Source organism: Myxine glutinosa, chromosome 3, assembly GCF_964187855.1.
Source record: "Myxine glutinosa chromosome 3, kmMyxGlut1.1, whole genome shotgun sequence".
Classification (NCBI taxonomy): Eukaryota; Metazoa; Chordata; class Myxini; order Myxiniformes; family Myxinidae; genus Myxine; species Myxine glutinosa.
Window position 1 is genome coordinate 37,978,812 of NC_136263.1, and position 19,971 is coordinate 37,998,782.

Below are 19,971 nucleotides of genomic sequence, written 5' to 3' on the forward strand. Positions count from 1 at the left end.
TCACAATTTGAAACCGTCTTCACGAAACTTCACCAAATGGTAGAGTTCGTGGTCCGACAAAATCCTATATATTTTTGAGGTGAAAAGGTCAAAAGGTAAACATGGGCCAAAGTTCAACCACTTTTATAAAATTTCTAAAATCCTCAATTTTCATCCGATTGACTTGAAAGTTGAATAGGATATACATATCGGCTAACTGAATTCAACCACCAACTATTTTTGAGATCAGCATAGGCCAAAAGGTCAGCATAGGCCAAAGGCCAACCACTTTTTTTTGAATTTCTAAAATCCTCAATTTTCATCCAATTGACTTGAGATTTGAAGAGGATTTACACATCAGCTAACTGAATTCAACCACCAACTATTTTGAGATCAGCATAGGCCAAAAGGTCAACATAGGCCAAAGGTCAACCACTTTTTTCAAATTTCTAAAATCCTCAATTTTCATCCAATTGACTTGAAATTTGAAAAGTATTTACATATCGGCTAACTGAATTCAACCACCAACTATTTTTGAGATCAGCATAGGCCAAAAGGTCAACATAGGCCAAAGGTCAACAATTTCATATTTCTAAAATCCTCAATTTTCATCCGATTGACTTTGAATTTGAATGTGATTTTCATATCGGCTAACTGAATTCAACCACCAACTATTTTTGAGATCAGCGTAGGCCAAAGGGTCAACATAGGCCAAAGGTCAACAACTTTTTTTCGAATTTCTAAAATCCTCAATTTTCATCGAATTGGCTTGAAATGTGAAAATGATTTTCATATCAGCTTACTGAAACCAACTACCAACTATTTTTGAGGTCAACATCGGCCAAAAGGTCAACATAGGCCAAATTTCTAAAATTGTCAATTTTCATCCGATTAACTTAAACGTTGAAGACGATTTGCATATCAGGTCACTGAATTCTACCACAAATTTTTTTTGAGGTCAAAAGGATGTTCTACTGCATGCCATTCTACTTTGTTCTGTTTTGCCAAGTGTCGGCTATGAGTGATTTTTCATTACTTGGCAATTTTTTTTTTTTTTTTTTTGCAAGTATGTTGATCACTACGGTTTGTGTGTTTGTTTGTGTGTGTGTGTGTGTGTGTGTGTGTGTGTGTGTGTGTGTGTGTGTGTGTGTTTGTCTGTCCGCTCACTTATACTTGCCTACAGGTCACAATTTTAAACCGATCTTCACGAAACTTCACCAAATGGTATTGTTCGTGGTACGACAAAATCCTATATATTTTTGAGATCAAAAGGTAGAAGGTCATCATAGGCCAAATGTCAACCACTTTTTAAAAAATTTCTAAAATCCTCAATTTTCATCCGATTGACTTGGAATTTGAATAGGATTTGCATAACAGCTTACTGAAAGCAACCACCAACTATTTTTGAGGTCAACATAGGCAAAAAGGTCAACATAGACCAAAGGTCAACAACTATTTAAAATTTCTAAAATCCTCAATTTTCATCCGATTGACTTGGAATTTCAATGGGATTTTCATATCAGCCAACTGAATTCAACCACGAACTATTTTTGAGATCAACATGGGAAAAAAGGTCAACATAGGCCAAAGGTCAACCACTTTTTTTCGAATTTATAAAATCCTCAATTTTCATCCAATTGGCTTGAAATGTGAAAATGATTTTCATATCAGCTTACTGAAACCAACCACCCACTATTTTTGAGGTCAACATCGGCCAAAAGGTCAACATAGGCCAAATTTCTAAAATTGACAATTTTCATGCGATTAACTTAAACTTTGAAGACGATTTGCATATCAGGTCACTGAATTCTACCACAAATTATTTTTGAGGTCAAAAGGATGTTCTACTGGGTGCCATTCTACTTTGTTCTGTTTTGCCAAGTGTCGCTCTATGAGTGATTTTTCATTCATTTGTCTGTTTGTCTGTCTGTCTGTTTGTCCACACAGAATAAATATGATTTTCTCTGCAACCGTTGGTCCGATTGACAGGAAATTTTGACCATAGGTGCAACTTCACCTGTAGAAAACGTTAATGATAATTATGACGTCACAGGTCACGTGGTTCGGTTGCCATCTTGGAAAAACCGAAAAACTTTGCACCTCCATATCTCCGAAAGCGCTGAATAGAAAAATAGAGACATGGCTCATTGTAAAGAACTCTTTATGGGGAATAAATTATGTTTATGATGAAAAGTATATGATGAAAAGTGTATGTAGAAAAGTGAATGATGAAAAGTGTATGATGAAAAGTGTATGATGAAAGGTCTATGAGGAAAAGTGCATGATGTTTGTTTGCAAGAAAGAGAGATTAAAGCTAGCCCGGTAGCGATAGTTTGAGTGAGACAAAAGAAAGTTCAGCAATCCTGACAAGGAGAGTGTAAGATATGGTTCCATGCACCACTTTAACGCTCCTAAGTCAGAAAGGTAGTACTACCCTGGACGGTTGCTATCTATAACCCACTACCTAAAAAAAACATATTTTTTAGGAGACACCATCTCCTTACTTGGATGGCCGTTGGCTCCTGAAGGGAGCTCATCCACCCTTTAACAGGTATTGTTTTTTTGTCATGCAGGTTGACACAGTCACCCTCCCCACTGGCAAGACAGTGACGGTAGTCGGTTTAGTTGCCGACTACCCGACCATGGTGGCAGGTAGCACTGGGTTACATGTTACCAGTGGCAGTCGAGAGACTGACCTGACCTGAATTATAGTAAGTACACAAGTTTCCTTCAATAGAGCAACATCTAATTTCTTGCACATAAGCAATTTTTTTTCAACCTGAACCTGGCAAATATTACTAGCACCACCCTCGTTATCCTTGAGGGACCTAGGGTTTACTATCTTTGCAAGCACGTGGTAATGAATTTGAAGTGAAAAGCAGGGTTAAGCAATCGTACGTACGCATCTGCATTTTGTTAAGAGCATACATCAAAAACGGTTCAATGGCGGAAATTGAAACTTTACCACATGTTACATGTCCATTTGATATAGCGCATATTGAGCGTACATCGAAAACCATTCAATGGAGAAAATTGAAACTTTACCACATGTTACATGTTCATTTGATATAGCGCATATTGAGCATATATCGAAAACCGTGCAACGGTAGAAATTTAAGATTTACCAGATGTTACATGTCCATTTGATATAGCGCATATTGGGCGTACATCGAAAACCGTGCAACGGAGGAAATTGAAACTTTACCACATGTTACATGTCCATTTGATATAGCGTACATCGAAAACCGTGCAACGGAGGAAATTGAAACATTAGCACATGTTACATGTCAATTTGATATAGCGTGCATCGAAAACCGTGCAACGGAGGAAACTTAAAACTTTACCACATGTTACATGTCCATTTGATATAGCGCATATTGAGCATACATCGAAAACTGTTCAACGGAGGAAATTTAAGATTTACCACATGTTACATGTCCATTTGATGTGGCGCATATTGGGCGTACATCGAAAACCGTGCAACGGAGGAAATTGAAACTTTACCACATGTTACATGTCTATTTGATATAGCATACATCGAAAACCGTGCAACGGAGGAAATTGAAACTTTAGCACATGTTACATGTTAATTTGATATAGCGTACATCGAAAACCGTGCAACGCAGGAAATTAAAACTTTACCACATGTTACATGTCCATTTGATATAGCGCATATTGGGCGTACATCAAAAACCGTGCAACAGAGGAAATTGAAACTTTACCACATGTTCCATGTCCATTTGATATAGCGCATATTGGGCGTACATCAAAAACCGTGCAACGGAGGAAATTGAAACTTTACCACATGTTACATGTCCATTTGATATAGCGCATATTGGGCATACATCAAAAACCATGCAACGGCGAAAATTGAAACTTTACCAAATGTTACATGTCCATTTGATACAGCGCATATTGAGCGTATATCGAAAACCGTGCAAAATTAGAATCATTGTAATCGCCTCAGCCTTGCTTGGCTGGTGAAAAAAGCAGTAGAGTTCAATTTCCCATTTAACGATCTTCCGATTTATACTTTAGCGATCGATGTTGGCATCTATCAGCCTTGGTAGTTATGAAAATACTCAAAGGAGAACAAAACCGACTTTGTAAAGGCTTGGTAGTTATGAAAATACTCAAAGGAGAACAAAACCGACTTTGTAAAGGCTTGTGAATATACTCCATAGCAGACTTTTTAAAGTATAATTTGTAGACATCTGTCTCAGAAGTGTAGATACATGCGATTGCATATTTGTAAGACTGTGTGGTGGAAGTATTCTATGAATACCATCTAATTTGTGATTTTTTTTGTTTGTTTTTGTATACAAGATCGAGGCTCGTGAAAGAGCGAACATTAATCACACAGAAAGTCAAACCGACACATAAAACATATAACATCAGGAGCGGTAGACAAGATGGGGAGAGAGGAGGAAGGACACAAACACAACATTTGAGAGCAGGGACCGAGAGACATGGAGACATGAGAGATCTGTGGGAGGGTGAGGGCTTTGGGGGGGAGGCATGGGAAGGGGGGGGGGGGGGGGGTGAGAGAGGTATAAAACATTTGGACACTGCCAGGACTTCCAGGAAAGAAGTTGGAATTTCAAACAAGGTGGATCTGGGGTGAATTAGTGGGGGTAGAAAAGTTCAAGATTTTGGATGGGGAAAGATAAGAGATGGTGGTGAACAGCTGTTTTAAAGACCTGGAGGGAGGAGTGGGATTGAAGGGAGTAAGGGAGTTTGTTCCAGAGGTGGGAGAAAAGTGGAATGAAAGAGTGAAGGTGAGCAGAGAGCCGAGATTTCGGCAGTTTAACCATCAGAGGGTTGCTGGCAGATCTTGTGCGACCTGTAGGAATATTTGGGGGACAGAGCACAGAGAGAGCTGGGGGAGCAAGGCCGGAGAGGAGTCGGTAGAAGACAGAAAGACCACCTACCTGCCTGCGGTGAGTAAGTGAAAGGCCCTCAGAGATAGCTTCATCACGGGAGATTCCAATGATTCTGAAAGCTTTGGTTTCAACAGCGTGAAGCCGAGCTAGGTGTGAGGCAGGAGCACCGGCCCATAGTGGAGAACAGTATTCCATTGAGCTGCGGATGAAAGCCTTGTATGTAGTGAGGAGCTCAGGTGTGTCTAGGAAGGACTTCGCACGACGGAGGATGCCCAGTCGGCGACTGGCTTTGGGGGCCAGCTTGGAAATGTGGTTTTCCCAAGAAAGATCATGGCAGATAGTGAGACCCAAAAGCTTGAGCGACAGAACTTCTTGGAGAGGATTGTTGAGAAAGTAGACGGGAGGGTTGTCCAGTCGATCTTTTCGGAGAGACATAGTAAGAGTGTGAGATTTGTCAGGATTGAAAGACATGTTCCACTTGTTTGACCAGTCTGTGATTTTGTCCAGGTCTTCAGAGAGTGAGGAGGCTGCAGACTGCCGATCTGAGGGAAGAGGAATGGAGCGGCAGAGAGTGGAGTCCTCAGCAAAGAGATAGAGAGGATTTTCCAGAGAGTCGGAGAGATCATTGATAAAGACCAGAAAAAGCACAGGGCCCAGAACACTGCCTTGGGGAACTCCAGGCTGAACAGGAAGGGGAGATGAGAGAAATCCATTCAGGGCCACACGTTGACTACGACCAGAGAGGAAGTCCGCAAGCCATGCATGGAGATTTCCATGGATACCATAGGAGGAGAGTTTGGTGAGCAGAGCTGGGTGCCAGACCGTATCGACGGCACGTGATATGTCAAGGGAGACAGCTCTGATTTCCTGTTTGGCGTTGAGGACCTCCATCCATTGTTGAGACAGCAGAAGCAGCATGTCCAGAGTAGAGTGACCTGGTCTGAAACCAAATTGATGATCAGAGATCAAGCCATTGGAGAAGAGGAAAGATTTCATATCCGAAGCAATGATGGATTCCATGACTTTGCTGATAATTGGGAGAAGGCTGATTGGTCTGTAGTTGCAAGGATCTGTTTTTGCACCTTTTTTGTGTAAAGCGGTAATGTTTGCTGATTTCCAGGATGCTGGCAGATGACCTTGAGCAAAAGATAGGGCGAAAAGAACAGAGAGAGGGTGAGATAGAGCGGCAGAGCAGGATTTTAGGACCCGTGGGTTGATGCCGTCTGGTCCAGTTGCAGAATCAGAGTCGAGGTTAGACAAAAACTCCTCCACCTTGTCAGGAGAGAAGGACACAGAGTCCAGCAGTTGGGTTCGACTGGGAAAGGTGGGAACAGAGAGAGATGGGTTTGGGACACAAGATTTTGAGGCAAACACAGAGTTGAGGCATTTTAAATCTGCTGTCTGGACATCTCCTCTGGGACATATATTTTATATAGTCAATGAGTTTGCACTTGATATCCTTGGCCAAGAACATTTGCAAGAGGGTGCATTCCATGTCTGTCAGTCAGTCAGTCTGTAAATACTTGCAACTTCTTCAAAGAAGTGTTTGTCTGTGTTTGTCTGTGTTTGTCTGTGTGTTTGTGTTTTGTCTGTGTTTGTCTGTGTGTTTGTGTGCTTCCCCTTTTCTCCCCATCTTGTCTTCCGCTCCCTCTTTTTGTGTATTTTGTTTGTCTGGTCGATTTGTTTGTGAAGTAAATGTTAGCTCTTTCACGAGCCTCGATTCAGTATTCAAAAAAGAAAAAAAAAAAGAAAAAAAAAAGAAACTGCTGATGGGATTGTGAAAAAACTTGGCACAATTTATATTTATTACACACGATTTCGATGAAACTTGACCACAACCTTCATCACCCGTGATGTACCAAAGTTTGTTCACGGCATTTAAAAAATCAGAGCCTAAAGGGATTTATAGGGGAGTTGCACCCCCAAAATCGGTATTGGCTTTCTTCTCAGAAACTGCACATCTATTTCCGATGAAACTTGACATCAACATTCCATTCATCACCCATAATGCACCAACGTTTGTTCACGGCATGAAGAAAATCGATGTCTGGAGGGGTCTATGGGGGGTGGGAGGGGGGTCAACGTGGGAGGTCTAGGGGGGGGAGGGTGTTTCCCCCCAAAGTATGTATTGTTATGTCGGTGGGATAGAGTGATATATAGAGTCAAGTAGATCTGTATAGGTAGTGTGCTTATCGTGATAGGGAACCCCACATGTAATAAGTTTGTTTAGGTGGTTTGTCCACGTAAGTGTAGCTCTGTGGTCATACAAGGATGACCCTTGTGCTAATTATCGTTGGGATTATGTTAATTCCCCGGCTCGTAAAACCTTGTGATCATCCCGTTGTCCCTTATGGCACTGCACATAGACGCTAGTGAGAAAGGCCCATTAGTACACTAATTAAACAATTAAGAAATAATAACTAACCGGAAGACAGACATCAAGACCAGGGCTAACAACCCCACCTGGTTGTACACACATCGCACAGGCAGGCCGGGAGCCACGCCCAGAAGGACATCATTGGGGGGAAGTTGACAGCCGGAGGGCAAGGCAGGAGGCGGCCCTCTGATTGGTGAAGGGGTGGGGGGGGGGCTGAGGGGGAGGCGGCATGCCGGTTAGCCGGGTATCGCCGAGGATGGCGGAGGCGGGTGGGCCGCTGGTTGGTGGAGGGCTGGAAAATGTGGCGGTGGCCTGCAGGGGTTGGTGGAAAGGACTGATGACGTCACGACTCCATCGATAAAAGAACCCTCTGACGGACATTTTCTCTCTCTTGCTCTGGACCTTCTGCTTGCCCTGGACTTCCCTTGCGTTCCTCTATATTCTCTTGCCTTTGGACTTTGGTGGACAGACGAAGAGTTTAGAGACACCACCAGGAGATTTTGAGAGTTTTGCCAGGCAGGAACGATGCGTGACCGAGGGCGGCTCGACTGGGACACCACGAGGCTGGGGTGAGCGAGGCGCTCGGTGAGGCCGAGCAGCGAGCGAGTAGACTGCGGCCTTATTCCCGCCAAGCACGGAGCCGCGTCCAGACGGTGAGTTTGGGGCCGACACTGTTCCTGACAGGATACTTCAGCTCATTTGAGCTAAGTGCACTAAATAAAACCACACACCATTATTTTCAAGTTATCTTCTTCCTGTGTCTGTGTTTTAAGTCTGGTGAGGGAGTGCTACATTTAGGTTTTAGTTTATTGGCATGCCTTTCTTGTTATCGAGTTCCGTTTGAATAAATCTTTTCATTATTTTCCCTGTACATTCTAAGTCCGTTTTTTGCTTGAGTTATTTTTGCAGCTTCGGGAACTGCCGGCGGGATCGACCAGGTAAGGCTTTCCAGCTTCTTCTTCTTCTTTCTTCCCCCCGCGCGTATATAGTACAATCCGCTATTGAACTGAATGCCTCAAAGTAACGCTTGATTGCCTTCTGTGGTTCTTTCAGTATTAATTGAGGGAACCACATGACAGTATGTATTTGCTCTCTCCTCTGAAACTAAACACACAACTTTGATGAAACTTGACTGCAACCTTCATCACCTGTGGTGTACCAAAGTGTGTTCACAACATTTAAAAAATGGATGTCTACGGGGATGAAGTGGTTGCCTCCCATAATATGTATTTGCTTTCTCCTTCAAAACTACACACACTATTTCGATAAAACTTGACCACAACCTTCATTACCCGTGATGCACCAAAGTTTGTTTACGGCATTAGAGAAATCGGGTCGAAGACGGTCAATGAGCAGAAAGGGGGGGGGGGGGGGGGGAAGGGGGCAAGAGGTTATCCTCCAAAATATACTGTATATTTTTGTTTAAAGTCTTATAATTACGTTAGTATGATTCTACATGCTGCCCTGTCTCCTAGCAACCATTGAAATTGGTTTAAAACATAGTGATACATTCTACCAGGTGAGCGCCCAGGGGTATTGCCCCTATTATTTGGTTTATGATCCATGCTATCCATGTGTATGATGAAGTATCATTACATACTATGCAATATCATTTATGTAAAAATGATGGGGCACACACCTTGTCACAGGAGTGCAGAACAGAAATGATAGCGAAAAGACCTGTGGAAGGGTAGTGGCCCTTTTTGTTTCCCCAGTTGTTGTGTACGTAGTGCATGAATGCTGGATTGTAGACAATCACCTGCAGAGACATCCGTTAAACTTTCAAAAAAGTCTAGTCATGCATGCTCAATCAAAGTGGACTTCTCCATAATGATGAAAAATATGTTGACAGTGAAAAAAACAAACAAGATCAAAGCTCCCTCGCTCCCCTCCCCCAGCTTGCATCATGCAGATAATTAGTTTTTCTCACAAAGTAGAGGGTGCCTTTCTCAAAAGCAAAAGGTCCCTGTTGCTATCCTGCAACAAGATGATGCATATCACCCACCATCCAGTAGGAAATATACTGTCATGTCGACGGGTCTGAGTAACGTCACCGGTTGAGCCAGTAGCTTTTGCTTCTCCTGAAGATCGCCGAGCTCACCAAATTCACACTGCGTTCAACTAACTGTTCTTTACCATGACAAACAAGGAAAGCTCCGTTCTATGTCTGAACTTGGCAGAACATACGGGAGGCAAGAGGTGGGAAAGATAGGGATGATGGGGCATGCAAACTTATGGATAGATAAATGACTCGGAGATGAATGACTAAAACTTAACCCAACTACAGTCAACAATAAATACCAGAACTCGCAAAACAATGGGGAATGAGCAACGACTTAGGGCAAGGCATGAGCTCGTTGTGGGTCCAGTCTGGCCTGTGCAGGTTGGTGTTTCAAAAGCCTTTTCTGCCACAGTGCTGGAGGATGGTGATGAGGAGCAGGATGCTGCCTCTGCAAAGGGCAATTTCCATCTACAGCTGCTACCCCAACTGATCTTTCAATTGTGGTCACAGCTCTTGTAAACGTTGGGGCTGCCCTCATACACAGAGGATCCCTATCGTTGGCTATTTGTGGCTGTGGACGTGTCATCTATCAAGCCGTCCCATTATATAAATATATATATATATTGTTACGGTTTGTGACCTTTTTCTCTCTTCCTTCCCCCACACCCCCCTGTGAGTTAGACCAAGTGGTTTGGTCCATGTGTATAAAGCCTATGATTGGCTGTGGGGCAGGGGAGTGGCCAGGAAGGTGATGCAGAGGAGTGAGTGGCCATTTTGGAGGAGGGCTTATGGCAGTGTGCTTTTTCGGGGGTTGTGGAGTGTCCAGCTGCAATCTCTCCACCTGAAGGGTGACGTTGATCGAACTCTGGCTGCCTACCACTGGGGCCTGCCTTGGGGCCTACTCGTGGACTTACCTACTCCTACCCTCTCGTGCTGGGCCTGCCTTGGGGCCTACTGTTGGGCCTGCCTTGGGGCCTACTCATGGACTTGCCTACTCCTACCCTCTCATGCTGGACCTGCCTTGGGGCCTACTGTTGGGCCTGCCTTGGGGCCTACTCATGGACTTGTCTACTCCTACCCTCTCATGCTGAGCCTGCCTTGGGGCCTACTGTTGGGCCTGCCGTGGGGCCTACTACTGGGCCTGCCCTGGGGCCTACTCTTGGACCGGCCTACTCTTGGACCGGCCTACTCTTGGACCGGCCTACTCTTGGACCGGCCTACTCTTGGACCGGCCTACTCTTGGACCGGCCTACTCTTGGACCGGCCTACTCTTGGACCGGCCTACTATTGGACAGGCCTACTCTTGGACCGGCCTACTCTTGGACCGGCCTACTCTTGGACCTGCCTATTTGGGTTTTTCCCTTTTTCCTCCCTTCTTGGTTTTATGTGTGGGAAGAGATTTTCGTGTGATAATCCATAAATAAAGACAGTGTGTTTGAAGGCTTGGCTTGGTGTGCTTCAGGCCGTAACAAATTGGGGGCACATCCGGGAGCTGGATTACATGATACCTGTCTTGGATTTTTGGTTTTTTTTCGCAGTAGTAAGTTTTCTCATTGGCAGATAATTTGACTTTTGTTTACGGTGCTGATACTTCTATATTTACTACAGTTGTACACCATGTCGTACACCAGGTTTCCGGTTCCTCGGGTGAGTGAAGCGTACTTCGAGCTCTCCACGGCATCGAAGTTTAAGTGTTTTCCCATTCTTGTCTTTGTCAAATTTCCACTGGTTATTTTGCTGTGTACGTGTTGTGTGTTTCTGGTTGGTATTGGTTTGTAATTCGTACAAACTTGTGTGTCATTAATCGTTTTCTGGGTCGTACCTCGTGCGCGGCCTGGTAACTTGGGGCTTCCCTCACCCCTTCGGTGTTTTGTCGGTTTGGGTTATTTCCTTCGCTGTATTGCTTGTTTCTTTTATTTTATTTTCTCCCCCTCACCTCACCTCCCGAGACAAAGAATTCTATATTGATTCTTTCTCTCCTCCCGGACACGTGCTTGTTCGCTCTCCTCCTCGTCTCGGCTTGTGCCCCGCCCCCTGTATCTCGTTTCTCTTCCGCCTCTGCTCCTTCCTTCTCAAATCCACGTTCTCGCTTGGAGACTTTTCCCAGATTGTTTTTCATGGTTTTCATGGTTCTGTTTGGATATTGTTGGAATATGTTTAAACTGCAGCCGTGATGCTGACGCCCCCCCCCCCCCCCAGAATTTCCGTGTTTTAAACGTTTCCCAGTGTGTACCCTGGTCAGAATAGGTACACCGTATACCTGCGTGTCGTAAGAGACGACTAAGAGGGTTGGCGTCAGGAAGGGCATCCGGCCATAAAAACATTGCCTCAAAAAGATAACCATGACAATTACAACTACATATTGGCAGGGTGCAGCCTGAAGTGAAGATCAGTTTCTGAGGTTTGGGACATGGAATGTAGGGACAATGACAGGGAGATCAGGAGAAGTGGTGGAAGTATTGGTCAGAAGAAGAGTGGACATATGTTGTGTGCAAGAGACGAGATGGAAGGGAAGTGGTGTGAGAATGGTGAAGGGTAGGCAGGGACAGAAATACAAGTTTGTGTGGCAGGGGTGCCCGGAGGGCGTGAATGGTGTTGGTGTCCTGTTTTCTGAGGAGTTTGTAGACAGTGTGGTGAGTGTGACTAGAGTGAGTGATAGGTTGATGATGGTGAAAATGATGATTGGAAAGCTCTTTGTGAACGTCATCTCGGGATATGCTCCGCAGGTTGGTCGAAGCAATGAAGAGAAGGACAAGTTCTGGTGTGCGATAGAGAAGCTGATGGAAAACGTGAAAGATTAGGAAGTTGTTGTGGTGGGAGGAGACCTGAATGGACATGTGGGATGGAGTATGGATGGTTTTGAGGGAGTTCATGGGGGTTACGGATATGGTGTGAGAAATGGAGAAGGTGAAAGGATTTTGGAGTTTGCTGATGGAGCTGATTTGTTGATTTGTAATACTCAGGTCCAGAAAGAGGATAATAAGCTTGTTACATACACGTCAGGTGGGTCGACGACAACCGTTGACTACCTGATGGTGCGTAGGCGAGATAGGGGGCACCTCCGGGACACAAAGGTGATCCCGGGGGAGGAGGCTGTTTCACAGCACCACTTGGTTGTCTGCGACATAAGGGTGAAAGGTGCGAGGAGAGCTCGGCGGGTGAAGTACCAACCAAGAATGAAGGTGTGGAGGTTGAAAGAGGTGACAGTAAGGGAGGCATTAAAAGAGAGGCTGAGTAGGGTAGAGGATGAAGTGGTTGAGCTTGAAAGTGGTTGGATGTCAATGAAAGCTAGTCTGTTGGGAGCCGTTGGTGAGGTTTGTGGATGGACAAAAGGACCACCGAGGCACTCGGAAACATGGTGGTGGGATGATGAAGTTGGAAAGAGGATTGACGAGAAGAGGAAGATGTTCAAGGAGTGGCAGGAGGCGAAGGGTACGGGAGCAGAAACAGCAGAGCATGAAAGTTATAAGGCAGCCAGGAAGGCTGCAAAGAAAGAGGTAGCAAAGGCGCAGGAGGCATGTAGGAAAATGTTCGGAGAACGCTTGGATTCGGAAGAGGGTCAAAAAGCAGTATTCAGGATTGCAAAGCACATAGCGAAAGAGAGGTGTGATGTGATGGGGGTGAGTTGCTTGAAGGATGAAGTGGGACAAATCGTTGTCGACCCAGATGGAATTAAAGGAAGATGGAAAAGATATGTGGAAATGCTGTTGAATACAGAGAATGAGTGGGATGGCAACATAGAGAGTAACCCAGTTTTAGGACCGGCAGAGAAGATAACTGAGAAGGAAGTTGAGGAAGCGATAAAAGCAATGAAGAGTGGAAAAGCGGAGGGCTGACTGGAGTTGTGGGAGATATGTTGAAGGTAGCAGGAAGTTGGGGTGTGAAGAGAATGACAGAGATCTGTAATCTGGTGGTGAAAGAAGGCTGCATTCCAGTGGATTGGGAACTGAGTACCCTCATCCCTCTATACAAGGGGAAAGGTGACCCTCTGGAGTGTGGCTCGTACCGAGCGATAAAGTTATTGGAGCATGGAATGAAGGTATTGGAAAGGGTGTTGGAGAGGAGGATAAGGAAGAAAGTGAAGATCGATGAAATGCAGTTTGGATTTATGCCAGGAAGAGGAACGACAGATGCGCTTTTCATTGTGAGGCAGTTGCAGGAGAAGTACATGGAGAAGAGGAAGAAGTTGTTTTTTGGGTTTGTTGATCTGTAGAAAGCATTCGATAGGGTTCCACGCAAAGTATTGACATGGGCATTGAGGAAGTTAGGAGTGGAGGAATGGTTGATCAGAGTAGTGATGGCAATGTACAAAAGAGCGCAGCACAGGTGTAAGGACGAAGGACGGGAACAGTGGTGAGTTTGAGGTGAAGGTGGGAGTGCATCAGGGGTCGGTACTAAGTCCACTACTATTTGTAGCTGTGATGGAGGTGCTGGCTCAGAACGTAAAGGAGGGTTTACCGTGGGAGTTGTTGTATGCAGATGATCTGGTGTTGATTGCGCAAAGTATGGATGGACTGAAGGAAAAGATGAACAAGTGGAAGGAATGTATGGAGACAAAAGGTCTGAAGGTGAATATCGGAAAGACGAAGGTGATGGCAAGTGGAAAAGCATGTGGTGAGGTGGAAAGAACTGGGAAGTGGCCGTGTGCTGTGTGCAGGAAGGGTGTCGGAGTGAACTCCATTCAAAGTACAATGTGCGCTGAGTGGGTTCATCAAAAATGTAGTGGTCTGAGAGGGTCATTTACCAGTGTGGCAGCTACATTCAAATGTAAGGTGTGCACAGAGGGAGCTGCAGATGGAGGAAATGTTGAGTTGGATCTTGGAGACGGCATGAAGCTGGAAGGTGTGAAAACATTTTGCTACCTCGGAGACATGCTGAATGGAGAAGGTGGATCAGACTCGGCAACGGTTGCTCGAGTGAGATGTGCATGGAAGACGTTTCGGGAACTGAGTGGCGTGCTGATGAGGAGGAGAGTGTCGCTGAAGCTGAAGGGAAAGGTGTATGCTGCATGTGTGAGAAGTGTTATGATTTATGGGAGCGAGACATGGGTAATGAACGTAGAGCAGCAACGAAGGCTGGAAAGGGTGGAAATGCGAATGGTTCGATGGATGTGCGGAGTATCGTTGAGAGAGAGGAAGACAAATGATGAATTGCGAAAGATGATGGGAATATTGCCTGTGATTGATGCTGTGAAGAGGAACAGGCTGAGATGGTTTGGTCATGTGTTGAGGAAGGATGAAAGTGACTGGTTGAGAAGAGTGATGGAAATTGATGTAGAAAGAAGTAGAGGACGGGGAAGACTGAGAAAGACTTGGCTAAAGATGGTGGAAGAAGAAATGCGGGCAAGGGGGTTAACAATGAGAGATGCAGAAAATAGGGCAAAATGGAGAAGATTGTCATGGGGACCGCAAGGCTAACCCCCGCTCTAGCAGGGAAAATGGCCTTAAAATGCATGTTGTTGTTGTTGTTGTTGTTGTTGTTGTACACCATGGCTGAGGAGATCGATTTTGAAGTGAAGGAATTTGTGGAGAAGGGGCAATCGGTGCAAGATGTAGAACTGTTACGTAAGGTAGAGTTACGAGCTGTAGCTGATCATCTTGGCGTTAGTTTTTTTTTTTTTTTTTTTTTTTTTTTTTGGATACTGAATCGAGGCTCGTGAAAGAGCTGACATTTACTTCACAAACAAATCAAACAGACAAACAAAATATATAAAAAGAGGGAGCGGAAGACAAGAGAATGGGAAGCACACAAACACTTGAGAGCACACAACATTTGAGAGCAGGGAGATGTGTGGGAGGGAGAGGGCTTGGGGGGAGGAGGCGTGGGAAGGGGTGGGGGGTGGGAGAAGTATAAAACACAAGGACACCAAGGACTCCAGGTCAGAAGTTGGTATTTCAAAAAGTGGAATTGGGGTGAAATTATCGGGGATAGAAAAGATCAAGGTTTTGGATGGGGGAAGATAAGAGATGGTGGTGAACAGCTGTTTTAAAGACCTGGAGGGTGGAGTGGGATTGAAGAGAGTGAGGGAGTTTGTTCCAGAGGCGGGAGAAAAGAGGAATGAAGGAGAGAAGGTGAGCAGAGAGTCTTGATTTTGGCAGTTTAACCATAAGAGGGTTGCAGGCAGATCTTGTGCGACCTGTAGGAATATTTGCGGGACGGAGCCCAGAGAGAGCTGGGGGGGCAAGGCCAGAGAGGAGTCGGTAGAAGACGGAAAGACCACCAACCTGCCTGCGGTGAGTGAGTGAAAGGCCCTTGGAGTTAGCTTCATCGCGGGAGATTCCGATGATTCTGAATGCTTTGCTTTCAACAGCGTGAAGACGAGCTAGGTGTGAGGCAGGAGCACCAGCCCAGAGGGGAGAGCAGTATTCCATTGAGCTGCGGATGAAAGCCTTGTATGTGGTGAGGAGCTCAGGTGTGCCAAGGAAGGACTTCGCATGATGGAGGATGCCCAGTCGGCGACTGGCTTTGGAGGCCAGATTTGAAATGTGGTTTTCCCAGGAAAGATCATGGCAGATAGTGAGACCCAAAAGTTTGAGTGACAGAACTTCTTGGAGAGGATTATTCAGAAAGTAGATGGGAGGGTTGTCCAGTCGGTCTTTTCGGAGAGACATTGTAAGAGTGTGAGATTTGTCAGGATTGAAAGACATGTTCCACTTGTTTGCCCAGTCTGTGATTTTGTCCAGGTCTGCAGAGAGTGAGGAGGCTGCAGACTGTCGATCTGAAGGATGAAGAATGGAGCGACAGAGTAGAGTCATCAGCAAAGAGATAGAGAGGATTTTCAAGAGAGTCGGGGAGATCATTGATGAAGACCAGAAAAAGCACAGGGCTCAGAACACTGCCTTGGGGAACTCCAGCCTGAACAGGAAGAGGAGATGAGAGAAACCCATTCAGCGCCACACGTTGACTACGACTAGAGAGGAAGTCCGCCAGCCATGCGTGGTGATTTCCATGGATACCAACAGAGGAGAGTTTGGTGAGCAGGGCGGGGTGCCAGACCGTATCGAAGGCACGTGATATGTCAAGGGAGACAGCTCGAATTTCCTGTTTGGCATTGAGGACCTCCATCCATTGCTGAGAAATCAGAAGCAGCATGTCCAGAGTAGAGTGACCAGGTCTGAAACCAAATTGATGATCAGAGATCAAGCCATTGGAGAAGAGGAAAGATTTCATATCTGAAGCAATGATGGATTCCATGACTTTACTGATAATTGAGAGAAGGCTGATTGGTCTGTAGTTGCTAGGATCTGTTTTTGCACCTTTTTTGTGCAAAGCGGTGATGTTGGCAGGGACATCTCATATGGACATCTCATATGAAAAAGGCGGAGATTGTTTCGGCTATTGTCAGTCACATGGGTTTAGAACCATGGGTAAGATTCAGGAGTGAAGCCTTGGAATTGGCCCGGATAGAATCAGAAGAAAGACAGCTCAGACTAAAGTTAGAAGACAAGGAATGGCAAAGAGTTTGAAAGAGAAAAGGAAGAAAGGGAAAGAGAGTTTGAGTTAAGAAAATTAGAAATTCAGGTGGGACACGCCCAACCGGTTTCCATCGATTCAGGTGGGGGTCAAAATGATCTCCCCAGTTCCTTTGATGTGGCTCGGAACATTAGGCTTGTTCCCAAGTTTAACGAGGGGGAGGTGGAAACGTTTTTTCTGTCTTTCGAAAAGATAGCAAAACGTCTTCAGTGGCCCGTACAATACTGGACCCTGCTACTACAAAGTGGGTTCATTGGGAGAGCCCAGGAAGTGTATTCAGCTCTGTCGGAGGATCAGTCAGAGAATTATGAGGCTGTTAAAAAGGCTCTTGTCAGCCTATGAGCAAGTTCCGGAAGCATACCGGCAGAAGTTCCGAACCTTAAAAAGACAGGCTGGGCAGACATTTGTTGAATTTGCGAGGGAGAATGAAATGAGTTTTGATCGGTGGTATCGTTCTCTACAAGTGGATAGGACCTATGGTAATCTAAGGGAGGTTATCTTGATGGAAGAATTTAGGAACAGTATCCCCTTGGACATTAGGACACACCTTACGGATCATATGGTTGGTGAGTTGAAAAAAGCTGCTGTTGATGCAGATGATTATGAACTTACCCATAAGAGAGGCCTTGGTTTTCCTCATTACGGTACTACCTGGGATAACAAGAAGGGGGTTAGTGAGGACCGGTCAGAGGGGAAGTGGACAGACCATAGGGTTCCATTGGTGCGGCCGTCTCTGGGTAGACAGTTTGAGTGGTCGAGTCAGGCATCTCGCCAGGGACCGGCCCCCACGTGTTATTACTGTAAACAGAGGAGACATCTGAAGTCGAATTGTTGGAAATTGCAACGAGAGGAGAAGCAGGGAGACTCCGTTCGACCTATTGCATTGGTTCGAACCAAAGTGGACAGTCACCATGATTGTGCCCTTTCAGTTAAAGCTGAGGATACTGCTGACTTTACGAGCCCCGGACAGGACCGTTATAAACCTTTTGTGTCCAAGGGCCAAGTGTCTTGGGACGGGGAAGTCAAGTCCATCGTTATTTTGAGGGATACTGGGGCCGCCCAGTCGTTGATGTTTAACGTTTTACCATTGACTTTGAGTAGTTCGGGGAAAGCGAGTGCCTTAATCCAGGGCATTGCAGGTTGTTATGTCTCAGTCCCCTTACATCGGGTGAACTTGAAGTCTGATTTGGTCACAGGACCCGTGATGGTAGGAATAGTCCCCACTCTCCCCATAGAGGGTATTAGTTTCCTATTGGGAAATGATTTGGCTGGCAATAGGGTTTGTGTTTCCCCAGTAGTGAAAGAGAGATTCCTCGAAGAGACGGAGAACCCTAACCTTTGGGACTATGTAGGTACTTTCCGGGAAACGCTTACCACCGCCTGAAATGTCGCCAAGGAACATTTGAAAGTATCTCAGCGAGTAATGAAGGCCCGTTTTGACCTGAATACGACAGCTCGTAATTTTAGGCCTGGAGACAAAGTGCTAGTTTCACTACCTCTGCCTGGGGAGCCACTATTGGCGAAGTTTAGTGGTCCCTACTTGGTCGAAAAAAAGCTGATTGAGGTGAACTACGTGGTGCGGACCCATGACAGATGGAAACTCCACCGGGTGTGCCACGTTAATACGCTTAAAAGGTACTATGAGCATGAGGCTGACCTCGGCCGGCCAGTTGGTAGGTCAAAAAAGCATCAAGATATTGACTCATGAATTAGACAGCGTTGCTCTACAAGCACCTGATAGGGAACCGATGAGGGCTTTTAGTACAACCGTACCCCTTGAAAATTGTACATATTTCGGGTCAAGATAATGTCATTGTAGATGCTCTATCTCGAGTTTCAGATTTTTTTTTTCATGCCCCTGCACATCAGCTATGATGCCTATAAATGTCACAAAGGAGAGATAGCTGTTTGTTAATTGCACTGTTTATGCTGGGTTAAGTTTATTCTTGCACTGTTTATCCTGCCTTTGTAAAATAAAACTTTTCTTGGGGTAAAGTTTTCTTCTTTAAGGGGGGGAGGTGTTATGGTTTGTGACCTTTTTCTTCTTCCTTCCCCCACACCCCCCTGTGAGTTAGACTAAGTTGTTTGGTCCATGTGTGCAAAGCCTATGATTGGCTGTGGGGCAGGGGAGTGGCCAGGAAGTTGATTCAGACGAGTGAGTGGCCATTTTGGAGGAGGGCTTATGGCAGAGTGCTTTTTCGGGGGTTGTGGAGTGTCCAGCTGCAATCTCTCCACCTGAAGGGTGACGTTGATCGAACTCTGGCTGCCCACCACTGGAGCCTGCCTTGGGGCCTACTCGTGGACTTGCCTACTCCTACCCTCTCATGCTGGGCCTGCCTTGGGGCCTACTGTTGGGCCTGCCCTGGGGCCTACTGTTGGGCCTGCCTTGGGGCCTACTCGTGGACGTGCCTACTCCTACCCTCTTGTGCTGGGCCTGCCTTGGGGCCTACTGTTGGGCCTGCCCTGGGGCCTACTGTTGGGCCTGCCCTGGGGTCTACTGTTGGGCCTGCCTTGGGGCCTACTTGTGGACTTGCCGACTCCTACCCTCTTGTGCTGGGCCTGCCTTGGGGCCTACTGTTGGGCCTGCCATGAGGCCGACTACTGGGCCTGCCCTGGGGCCTACTCTTGGACCGGCCTACTCTTGGACCGGCCTACTCTTGGACCGGCCTACTCTTGGACCGGCCTACTCTTGGACCGGCCTACTCTTGGACCGGCCTACTCTTGGACCGGCCTACTCTTGGACCTGCCTGCTCTTGGACCGGCCTGCTCTTGGACCGGCCTGCTCTTGGACCGGCCTGCTCTTGGACCGGCCTGCTCTTGGACCGGCCTGCTCTTGGACCGGCCTGCTCTTGGACCGGCCTGCTCTTGGACCGGCCTGCTCTTGGACCGGCCTGCTCTTGGACCGGCCTGCTCTTGGACCGGCCTGCTCTTGGACCGGCCTGCTCCTGGACTGGCCTATTCGGGTTTTTCCCTTTTTTCTCCCTTCTTGGTTTTATGTGTGGGAAGACATTTTCGTGTGATAATCCATAAATAAAGACAGTGTGTTTGAAGGCTTGGCTTGGTGTGCTTCAGGCCGTAACAACATATATATATATATATATATATATATATATATATATATATATATATATATATATATATATATATATATATATATAAAATATATATATATATAATATATATATATACAGTCACGTGAAAAAGTAAGTACACCCCATTTAAAGTTTTGACTTTTTCAATATATTTCAACCTACAGC

General features: G+C 45.8%; 1 protein-coding gene across 3 annotated transcripts in view; it reads right to left on the bottom strand.

The window, feature by feature from the left end:
- LOC137417138 (CMP-N-acetylneuraminate-beta-galactosamide-alpha-2,3-sialyltransferase 1) overlaps positions 1–19,971 on the bottom strand; it is a 213,464-nt gene that overhangs the window by 9,195 nt on the left and 184,298 nt on the right. For all 3 annotated transcript variants that reach the window (XM_068102920.2, XM_078773902.1, XM_068102921.2), the window contains one exon: positions 8,879–8,998. In XM_068102920.2, coding sequence (XP_067959021.2) covers positions 8,879–8,998 — 120 coding nt within the window. The remainder of the gene's footprint in view (positions 1–8,878; positions 8,999–19,971) is intronic.